Genomic DNA, 10,981 nt, shown 5'->3' with positions numbered 1-10,981 from the left:
GAGCATGCTGTGTTCAATAGGAGGATATGGTACAAAACATGTTATCCTGCAAATAAATAAATAAATAAGTATGGAATAATACACTGTATAGCAGTGGTGGGCAAACTCGGTCCTCGAGGGCAAAGACCTGCAGGTTTTGGATGCTTCCCTGCTCCAATGCAGTTGATTCCAATAAACAGGATCGTTATCAGGCTTATGCAGTGCTTGTTGACTGTTGGAGAAGGAAAACATCCAAAACCTGCAGGACTCCGGCCCTCGAGGACCGAATGTGCCCACCCCTGCTGTAGAGTATTGTGCAAAATACAAAGGTGTCAATTTTTGACGCAATAAATTAGAGAGGAGCTTTTTTTTCCTTTTTGTTTTTTTTAAACCTGTATTTATGTTTGCATATCACTCTCTCTCACGCATGCACACACACACACAGCCCACTTTTGGCACAAAAGGCAAGTCGGATTTGGTGTCAGTCATGTCCTACCTTATGCCCTACCTTTCTTCCCTTCCTCCTCCTACAATGATTTACCAGCTGCTGCATTTTGATACCTGAGCTCTTCGTATGCTGAACTCTGGACCTATCAACACACACACGCACACACATGCGTGAACACACTCACAGTGGAAGACGTCAAACATGAAAAAAGTCATATTCAAACATTGGAAGATTGAATTGCTAGTCAGGTAGGACTGATCTTTATATCATACCCTGTTTTGCCTTAATACAAAGTATGGTCAAGAGTAGAGCTAATAAAAATGGTGCCACCAACTTTTCATTTTAAAATGCATAAATACGCATTTCTTTGTTTCGGTTTATGATCTGTTCAACTTTTAAATAAAACAGCTGAGATTCTGACATTCAGTCTCAGACGTGCAGTTTATTTACATTTTTATTTATAAAAAAAATAAGTAAGCACCTGATATTAATATTACTCAATTGTAAGAGAAATTTGAGAGGTGAACAACATAGAGGAAGGCAGTACAAAGAAACTGGGTGTGTCACCATCATCTACCTTATGCTTTCTTTCGTACCGGGTACATGAGCCTTCACAATAAACACCTTTTTTTTTTTATTGTGTAAAATACTGCAGCCAATAACTGCGCACAAGCTATGATGGCCAATTCAAAAATCTTTTTTCTGGGTAGTTCCAGTAGGTTATTTAGAATGAATTATACCTGCCAATGAAAACAAAATTTACATTTATGTTTGTGGCACACACAAACACTGTGTTGCCTAAAGAACAACGTTGGTCTACATGCTTTTGATTACTTGTTTTGCACACACTTCTGACATGCTTGTGACACACATTCACACGTATATACACACAATGAAGGTAGGAACATCATGGGTGTGATTTATTTGCTCCAGGCCTTAGAAGCTACATGTTAAGACTTGACAGAAGATCAAGTTCACTCTCATATTAAGAGTTGTGGGGGAAGGGCAGCTTCAAAAATATATAATACAATTAACATGCTTACATTCTGTATAAATTCTTATTATAAAGGTGTAAAATAGGATCTACCAAAAACCTTACTTCTTTTCTTTTTTTTTTGCTCGAGCCTGAGTATTCTAGTATTGAACTACTCTTACTCCCCCTGCTGACACAATAGGGAACTCAATTTCAATGCGCAGCACCAAAAAATTGTTTAATGTACTCTATAGTAGAAATAACTAAGGGGCGTATTTTGTTACTTTTGTCCTCCGTAGTCCTCAGTGTGGCAACATACTACTACTGTATATCTGCTTTTTTAATTAAGTCTCTCTCTCTCTCTCTCTCTCTCTCTCTCTCTCTCTCTCTCTCTCTCTCTCTCTCTCTCATTGAATTAACTCATGATAAAAGATTGTATCACAAATGTACACAAGTAAATGTCTGACTATGTATTTCTATCTTTAGAAATCTTTCCTCTAGCCTTTTTCAAGACATAAAAAAAAAATAGTTTCAACGTCTCTACTAATAGCAAACAATGTGCCTTTAAATGTTGTTCTTTCTTGCGTGAAATGCACATTGTGAAGATGTCGGTTAGATGGGGGGGGAGCTGTGGTTTACTGGTGACAACTACTAAATACCTGGGATGTTTCTTAGCAGCAAACATGCTGAGACAGCGCTTGCAGAGAAGCAAGTGGGTAAGTTCTGCTGTGGTGTCACTCGTGGAAACTGAGGAATTGGGAGAAAGAAAAATAAAGGAATGGATGCAGAGCGATTCACTGTTTCTGGCTGAAGAATAAACTGTGCAGACTGTCATCACTGGTTGCTGGGTGGAGTACTGTTATTAACTCTCTTGAAGAGCATAAGAGAGTGACGGTTGGAGCAGAGAGAGAAGGGGATAAATATAACACAAAAACTACAGAGGGAGAGAGAGAGAGACTGGGAAAAAACAGAGAAGAAAGAAGAGGCTCAGACAGAAATCGAAGAAAGGATCGTGAAGTTAAACGTAAGATTAAATGCAGTTATTGTGTGTGAATTGATCATTTCTCTGCATCTATTTTTAGAATCGTGTGCAGCAATGACAAACACATGTCCACGGCATTTTTATTTCTTTTTCTCATCACATGCTGGCTTTGCTTTTGCCTGCTCGCACCCTCCATCTGATTGTCTTTGTGTCTTTCTGCAGTCGTTGATGATATCAGAAATGAATGGGGCAGGTCTTCTTCCACTGATCCAGGCAGGAGAAGGGAGGACTCTGTCCAGGTGAGTAACACTAACACTCACAATGATGCAGGAATCCGTTCATCATCCCACTGTTTGATTGAATCTTAAATGCTTTGTTTTGTTATCTATCGCTATTGATCTTAGAGCAGAGTTTCTCTCGTTGATAAACACCTACAACTGCTTCCTCAAAGACCAAACTCAACTACATCTCAGTTACTTCCAGGTAGCAATCATCACGTTACACACTATATGCACATCTGATGTTTTCATTTATGTATTTTTATCTCATTATCTCATCAGTTTAAACAAAATCAAGCAATGTTATCTTGTATTGGATTTCTTTAGTGAAGCTCAGCGGAAGAGTGGTTGGCGCATTTAGTCACGGTTCTGAGCTGCTGGGCTCTAGCCTTCCTGAGAGAAATTTGCATATTCTCATCATGCTTGCATGGGTTTGATGCGGTCAGCCAAGGTTTCCCAGCCACATTCTGAGAAAAAGCATGAATTGTCTATTGGTGTAAATACGTGTGTGAATGGTTTGAATATGTGGCCTGCGATTGGATTGGCTGAACCAGTCAAAGTCTTCCTCTCCTCTCACCAAAACAAATGATCCTATCTGTGACTAAGTGCTTTAGAAAATGGATTACAATTTGTATGTCTTTTTTTTTTTTTACACGTTAATATATCAAATACAATGACCAATTTAATCATTTGTGTTTGGGCCTTTGTCTTTAAAATAATTCCTGATGCGATTGTTTGTTGATTTGATCCTAATTCAGCGTGATGATGGGGAAGTTGTCGTAGAAGGCTTCCTAAATATCTGCTGGGGAGTCCGAAGACCCATTCGGCTGAAAATACAGGATGAGAAACAGATGATTCCATCTGCTTCCCTGATGTCATCTGACCCAATCAGCCCACTTGGAAACAGGAGGTTGATTTCAATTTTAGACTTAAAAAATAAAATAAAAATTAAAGCATCAATAGGTCAAAGTTGCAAGAGCCCTGTTGCTTTTTGTAGACTTATGGTACAGTAAGGCCACTTTTGCCACTGCTATTTCTTCACGGTACCACATTGCTTGTTCAATTAAATTTGCACGCTTGTGTCTTTGCAGGGGTATGTCACGATGGGGCGAGTATGTCGACCTGCACCAGATAGATGAGATGGCTGGTACAGCAAATGAAACTGTCATCAAAAATCCTCTACCAGGTTTACTACTTTTGGGCACTTTCATAGGAATATGTTTTATACTGCTTTTAGTATGGTTTCAAAATGGAGTACGGTAAAACTCTAGTTAAATAGCAGGCTTTCATAAAAAATAAATATTTTGCATCCAAATAATTGTATTGAATTAATTTTTTTATAATATATAATTATTCATGAATAAAAGTTAAAAAAGGCAATGTTTACAAATATTTCAGTGAGAAACAGACAAAACCAGCGATAAAGGATTAGTGATGATATTCATTTATGATTGTTTTCATACTTTGTACATCACAAAGGGGCTGTTTATGAGACCACAACACTGCGTCCTCTGAGGCAGAAGAGCTACGAGCTGGAATCTGAGTCGAACCTGTTCCGCTGCATGAGTGATGCATCGCTGGTCAAAAGGAGAAGTCGCCGGGGCAAGTCAGCCGCACAAAGAGAGAGAGAGCGACAGCACCGCTTTTCTATCAATGGACACTTCTATAACTATAAGGTATGACTGTAGTAAGGTTCTGTGCATTCTCGCACGGGCCACAAAATTGTAGGGACAGTAACGTATACATATCAATAGCCTACTAGAGCTAAAATAAGAAATTCTGCTTTTACAAAGATAACTGGAAATGCTGGTTGGGTACAACTACACAGTGTCCCATTGCCTCCAATTGTTTATAATTTGATACATAGAGTTTTCTAATGGGTTTTTGTCTTTTTGTCGGTAACCATTGCTCATCAATGTCTTACTGTTTCCACAGACATCCATCTTCACTCCTTCCTTTGGCACTGCGACCAAAGTCCGCATTAATAGTAGCATGACCACAAACAAAGTCATTGAACAGCTACTAAACAAATTCAAGGTGAGGTGAGCAATGATATCAACATTCATCCGCAGTTAAAGTGGAAGTCAACCTTCAACATTTCTTGACAATAATATGTTATATGTGAACTCAGTAGTCTGAACATGACATTCTAATTAATATTACATTTGTGGAATATAAGTTATGAAGCCAAATCCAGTCATTTTTGTTCATTTTAGGGGGCAGACATTTTGCTACTTGCTATCGACTGAAAATCACATCAATGTTGCTCAGGGCTCAGGCAAGGATCGATCACAGCTCACCTCTTACCTGAAACCTGAGTAACATTGATGTCGTCTTCAGTCGACAGCAAGTGACAAAATGCTTAACTCATGTTCCACTAACGCAATATTAAAACTCATTCGCTGCCATTGACGACTATGGATGTCAAAAATTCATTTGAACTATTTCTATTTATTTTTTTTAATCCATTTTTGTTAACAAGAGTATAAAAACCTACAAGAAGAAAAATTTGGGGTACATTTAGAACAGATGTATAATTTGTGATTAATCGTGAGTTATCTAGTGAAGTAATGCGATTAATTAGGATTACAAATTTTAATCGGCTGATGCCCCTAATTTATGAAATTTTTTTAATAATCTTTTTTTTTTAAGAAAATATTATTTAAAAAATCGTAATTAATCGCATGACTTCACTAGTTCCCAATTTTTATATCTGTTCTAATACAATAAAAAAAATTATAGGTTTTCAAACTCTTGTTAACAAAACTGGGAGAAAAAAATTTGCTAATAAAAATAGTTCAAATTAATTTTTTACATCTATAGCCGTCAATGCCAGTGAATGAGATACCCAGAATGCCATATTTAGACTACTGGGGCTGCATAGAATATATTATTGTCCCCAAATATATATATATATATATATATATATTTGTCACTGCATTTTCATTGCATTTTTATGGACTATAGTTGACAATTTGTACATGAGTATTTTATATAACTTACAGAGTTTTTAATTCCTCCCTCACAGATAGAGAATGACCCCCAGGAGTTTGCACTATACTGTGTTCACCAGAGTGGTGGTAAGGTTTGTTTGTTTGTTTGTTTGTTTGTTTGTTTGTTTGTTTGTTTGTTTGTTTGTTTGTTATACTGCACAGATGTTGTGTTGTAAACTAAAGTTGAAAAGTTCACATTATAATACATTTCAGTGGCTTGTGTAATTTAATGTTGTTTTACGTAGAAAAGAGGAAGATGAGCAACAGAGACCAGCCGCTGTGGGAACGTATCTTACAGGGGCCCTCTGATGACACCATGAAGATATTTTTGATGGACATGGATGAAGAGGAAGTCAGCAATGATGTGAGTGCCCCTCATCTTCATCCTATCGTACTAGCAAATCCTTAAGTGATACATAAAGCATTGAGATTGAGACCCCCGATAACAACATAACACTTCTAAAATTATTTGAATTCACCAGCTACATTTGACTAAAGTGCAATGCTGCATAAAATTGCATGAATTTGACAACTTTTTTTTTTTTTGCCAATCTCATCTGCCAGGTGGCCCAATATCTGAACTTGGAGCTTCCCATCTTGGAGCAGGTTCTACTGAATTTGAGAGAAGAGGAGAACAGGGAGATACAAGTGGTTATTAGCAAGTTAGTATCATATATTTTACAGTTGCATTCTCTTCTCGAGTTTTGACAACATGCTTATTAAAAAGAAAATAAAGTCTGTGTGAACAAAGTTCACATCATTTTCTATTGCATTCAAACAGATTTCCAAATCAGTAAGTCATTTTCAACAATAGTCCAATTAATGTGTGTGTCTGTGTGTGCGTGCGTGCGTGTGTGTGTGTGCATATTTCTTATAGGTACCATAACCATCACAGGGTCCTCTCCCGTGTGCTGAGCAACAAGATTTCACCTCACATTGAGACCAGTGTCTAACAACAAGACGCAACAGACGGAGAACACATTGAACAAAAACAACAACAAAACAGATAGCTGGATTGCAACAAATTAGGTAAAGGGGAAATAGAACTGCTACCAATATATGAATATAGTGTAATGCAAACAGAAACAGGAGAGAGAGAGAGAGACTGCCACCTTGTGTGTCTATACAAAATGACAAAAACAAAAATTCCACTGGACCAAGGAGTCAAATGTATCCAAAATGTCATGAATGGAACAATAATTGTTATTATTTTGTTGTGTAGCTGTTAAAAAGTAACCCCTATATTCAGATGTGGAAGATCATTTGAATCAGTTGGAGGAGGGAAACATCTCAAACATGCAGGACAGTGGCCCGCAAGGACCGGAGTTGGACACCCCTGGTGTATACTGTTTTTCCTTCTGTCTGCAATTAATGTCACCTTAAAGTGGTGCATGAGGTTGATGGCAAACTGCTGTAAGCTCAAAAGATTGACTTACATGATTTAATGAATATTCATTTGGAATGAAGCACAAGTCCAAAGTAAAAAACGACAACACTATATTAAGTGTAAGTGTGCGTTTAAGTGTTTGGGAAATGTTTACTACTCATAATTCCGTGCATTTGAAATCTTATTTAAATCTCATCAGAGCACTCTCAGTATGAGCTAAAGTTAAAAAAAAAAAATTTGAATTACTTCCAGAAAGGTTTACATAAGAGTTCTATGTAAAATATTTTTTTGCATTTATAAAAAGTAAAACAATTGAGACTTCATTCATTATAAAGCAAACATTTTATTGGTCTGTTGTGTCATAGTAAGTTGCTCATTACACATGCAACACTTTCAGTCGTACGAAAATATAAGAAAGAAAGAAAAAAAAGCCTAACGATTAAGCTTGAATGTTGGCTTCTGTTTTCTTGCACTTGGGCTTCATCAGCAGCTCATGTTTGTTGTTGCGGGGGTTGAACATAACCTCAATGTAGCACTTGAGTTGCTGCACAGGAGAAAACAACAAAACGGGAGATCTTGTCTTACTTCATGGTTTTATATTTTAGATGCTATTTGTATTATTATTTTCTATATCAACAATTTAGAAAAATAAAACATGATTGCTATGGATTTTCTATTGTATCACATACAGAATGAATGAATGAATGAAATGTACCTTTTTCTCAAGATTGCAGCTGTTCAAGTCGTGATTTTCACCCTTGAGACATTTGGTTTTTCGCAGTACCGCATCGATCCTGTAGTTGATGCTGTTGGTCACCTATAGAGTAGCATGGCGAATGCACAGTTTCAAAGAGCAGAAAAAGTATACTGTATAAAGCTTCCTTCACGCAATCCAACCTGAATCTGTGCAGATGTGATGGACGTCAGTTTGAACAACTTTTTGGCTCTTGAATGAGTGTTGAACGTGTCCACGGCGTGCTGAGCCGCCACCTGAACCTCCTGCGACTCTGGACTCTTGTCAACCCAGCCACCTAATAGAGGTGCTTTTCCTGTGGGGTGATAAAAACAATTCAGAGAAAAGCTTTAGATGGTGTGCAGTCTGTTTCCAGACAGGGGCTCAAGTACTTCAAAAACTGTAAAACCACTAAAACCGTAAAGTTGATTTTAAGCTACCAAATACAAATCGAAATGGCTGCCAACTCTGATTGTAGATCTTACATTTTCCAGAGAATAGATCCAAACATGTGGCAGTAGCATTCACTTCATTTAGTTTTTAAACAAATGAAAACATGTTATTTTTCTTCTATTTTAATGAAGGCTAGAGTAATACCATAGTTTAGGGATTGTATCTATACTACCATCCCTTCCTCCGTTGTGTCGCAATCTGTCTAATTCCTACTTTCTAAATCAATGCGGAAAATTAGGCCTGCCACCACTTAGCGGTAGCTTTTTCCTCCCATGCCTTGTCAAATGTTCCAGGCAGGACCGGAGCAGTTCTGTAAAGATGAATGATGGAAAATCAGGAGGCAGTTAAGATTGAGATGGAAATAACTTGCAAATAAGCATAAGGAGCTCTAAATAATACTTTTTCTGATGGTAAATGCAGCTGTAGCATTCAGTAAGTGTGCAAACAATTTACAAAATGTTCTACAAAAAGCTTAACAAGTAGGTTAGGCAGTCACTATATCGTACTATTTTAACAGCCAGGCAATCTATCCAAATATACTGATTGTTCTTTAGTCGTTCACCACATTTGGTGTCCACTTTAGCTCTGATTATTATTATTCCTAAGTGACTCCCAACCCCAACTCCACTCAGCCAACAGAAATAGCAGCTCAGCAATGACGATTTTCTCCGACAAAGCCAAAGCCTCTGAGTCATAACACTGAGCCAGACGGCATTTCACCATTGTGTCATACTTATACGGGCATATACAAGTTGAGTGCGTTTGTAAGGCGTATACTGTGCTGTACATATACTATGAAGTATGGCGCACATTAACAAAAACATGACAAGTAAACTTGTTTATATCATAGTTTGTTTTATTTATTGATGGCAAAGTTGACAAAAGATATCAGCATTACTATTGCTGTTGATTATAGACCAAGCCATTAACGAATTAGGGGAGAAAATGGTTTTGAAAAGGTAGCTATCAAATGTTTAGATTTTTATTAGTCCTGTTTTGTCCCAACGTTGACTTTATTATGCATTTGACTTACTTGATACAATGACTTCCTCCAAAGGCTGATCCCCCACGCACATCTGAACCACTGAGAGACATAGAAACACTGAAAGAGGGAGATTCATCTTTACTGGTTGTCTTGTTGAGAAAGATGCTGGTGAAAAAATCCAAACGATGATCGTTGCTGAGCAGGTGAGGTTGAACCGCTTTATAGGCCGAACTGTCCTGATGCCAAACCGATATTTTTCAATAAAATGTTATGTGAGTCCACCTGGAGAAAAGAGCAGTAATATATATCATTTAAGTAATAAACAAAGTAATAGTGCCAAAAAGTGAGCAACTTGCCTTTTGGGGCGTGAAAGTGTGACTTCACTCTCCGGGTGCTGGAGCGACAGTGAGGGAGAGGAGTGTGTTGTTTGTAAATGGTGGTGACTTTGCAGAACTTCATGCCTGGTATGTTTCACAAGTCAGTGGCGACCCACCCACTGACTGGCAATGACGCCATGTAAGCAGGGATTAACTGGTCATCAGTGCGTCTTTAGAACCCGTCAGTGCGTGTGTGTTATGCTTTTGGGTAATGCACTAAATGGACAAAAGTATCAACATGAGGATTACAAGTGATAAATAGAAGATCATATGAGGTTAATTTGTAGTTTTCACATCTTTCACTGCTTAGGGAAGACTTTCTACAAGATGTTGAGTGTGTCTTGTAGAAAATTGTGTCCATTCATCCACAAGAGAGAACAGGGGTGCATTTGATGATAGATAAAAGGAGCTGGTATGTGCCAGTGTATGCTAAATGTGTTCATTTAGTGCAGGGGTTGAGGTCAGGTGTTTCAGGTTCTTCCACAATAAACTTATTTAAACATAGCTTTACGTGTGTGCTTTGTGCAAAGGGAGCAGAAAAGGAGCTTCCCTAATCATACGATTGTCCATTATGTCACGATAAGATTAGACGAGTTGTGATTTAGGTGGGTGTAATTAGTCAATCATAACCGGTGATTGATTCATTAAGATGTGTGTCTCAGGACCTTTGTTTAATCTGTTTAATGGATGTAAATGTTTCTAAGGATGGGTGCATTTATTTTCACTTTGTTCCCCCAACCCCCCATGAACGTTTCATATAGTATGTGCTGTCACAGCATGCATCAACACTGTCATTTTGTCATCATAATAGATGGTCTCAACCATTCAAATGGTGAGATTAAATACACAAACGTCAGCATTGCCATGAATGAAACTGATAAAGGCAGATGTGTTGTTGTATAAACATTTTTTTTTTTAAAGAAAGCTGTTCATTGGATAACTGCAATCTGCTCTACACTCTACTTAAATTATGTTACATATTAGTCATATCAGTACTTAACTGACATTTTTCAAAAACTGGCATTAGTTCACACTTTTACAATGTGCACGTGTAACTACTTTTGTCCAGGCAGTATTTTTCCAAACATTTAAGTAATGAGACAGAAATTCCTGCAGAGGGCGCAACATACATTCAACGGTTGTCCTCTATAGTCAAGTTCAAGTAGCCTAATGTTAACAGTTCAATAGCTATAGAAAGTTGAAATGAATGATTCCAGATCATTTAAACCAAAGGTTACTCAGTGGTGTTCTTTTGGGAGACAAATGTAAAAAAAAAACAAAAAAAAAACAAACGTACATACTAAGGAGAGAAGTAGTACTAGAAGTGACTAGGCTAAAATTAACCCAATGATTGTGATTGTGAACAAGCCCAAGCTGTGGACCCATAAAACGT

General features: G+C 37.6%; 2 protein-coding genes across 3 annotated transcripts; one reads left to right on the top strand and one right to left on the bottom strand.

The window, feature by feature from the left end:
* Positions 1-527: 527 nt before the first annotated feature.
* Positions 528-7,709, top strand: rassf6 (Ras association domain family member 6). Of its 2 annotated transcripts, none has more exons than XM_086097183.1 (11): positions 528-675; positions 2,605-2,681; positions 2,787-2,865; positions 3,419-3,570; positions 3,752-3,846; positions 4,140-4,336; positions 4,596-4,697; positions 5,689-5,740; positions 5,899-6,017; positions 6,218-6,315; positions 6,531-7,709. In XM_086097183.1, exons 2-11 carry the CDS (start codon positions 2,611-2,613, stop codon positions 6,604-6,606), a joined length of 1,041 nt encoding a protein of 346 aa, XP_085953309.1. In that variant the 5' UTR covers positions 528-675; positions 2,605-2,610; the 3' UTR covers positions 6,607-7,709. The 2 variants fall into 2 exon arrangements, with proteins under 2 accessions (XP_085953309.1, XP_085953310.1); XM_086097184.1 differs by lacking the exon at positions 528-675 and adding an exon at positions 1,788-2,424.
* LOC147161838 (cystatin-M) lies at positions 7,364-9,681 on the bottom strand. Its single transcript, XM_086097185.1, has 5 exons — positions 9,568-9,681; positions 9,260-9,493; positions 7,938-8,089; positions 7,756-7,857; positions 7,364-7,584 (listed from the first exon to the last, which is right to left on the bottom strand). The coding sequence occupies exons 2-5, from the start codon at positions 9,345-9,347 to the stop codon at positions 7,480-7,482; spliced, it is 447 nt and encodes a 148-aa protein (XP_085953311.1). The 5' UTR covers positions 9,348-9,493; positions 9,568-9,681; the 3' UTR covers positions 7,364-7,479.
* Between the last annotated feature and the right edge of the window lie 1,300 nt (positions 9,682-10,981).

Source organism: Leptonotus elevatus, chromosome 15, assembly GCF_054856555.1.
Source record: "Leptonotus elevatus isolate MCC_2025b chromosome 15, RoL_Lele_1.0, whole genome shotgun sequence".
NCBI lineage: Eukaryota > Metazoa > Chordata > Actinopteri > Syngnathiformes > Syngnathidae > Leptonotus > Leptonotus elevatus.
The sequence above is the reverse complement of the archived record's forward strand: the minus strand, read 5'-3'. Positions and strand labels throughout refer to the sequence as shown.

What these genes read in the sequence shown, in the direction of transcription:
- rassf6 (XM_086097183.1), top strand. Translation starts at nt 2,611, where the DNA reads ATGATATCAGAAATGAATGGGGCAGGTCTTCTTCCACTGATCCAGGCA. An exon ending in AGCCCACTTGGAAACAGGAG is followed by an intron (nt 3,571 to 3,751) that starts GTTGATTTCAAT and finishes GTGTCTTTGCAG; the next exon opens with GGGTATGTCACGATGGGGCG. An exon ending in ATACAAGTGGTTATTAGCAA is followed by an intron (nt 6,316 to 6,530) that starts GTTAGTATCATA and finishes TATTTCTTATAG; the next exon opens with GTACCATAACCATCACAGGG.
- LOC147161838 (XM_086097185.1), bottom strand. Translation starts at nt 9,347, where the DNA reads ATGAATCTCCCTCTTTCAGTGTTTCTATGTCTCTCAGTGGTTCAGATG. An exon ending in GGAGGAAGTCATTGTATCAA is followed by an intron (nt 8,090 to 9,259) that starts GTAAGTCAAATG and finishes ATCACCCCACAG; the next exon opens with GAAAAGCACCTCTATTAGGT. An exon ending in TCACATCTGCACAGATTCAG is followed by an intron (nt 7,858 to 7,937) that starts GTTGGATTGCGT and finishes GCTACTCTATAG; the next exon opens with GTGACCAACAGCATCAACTA.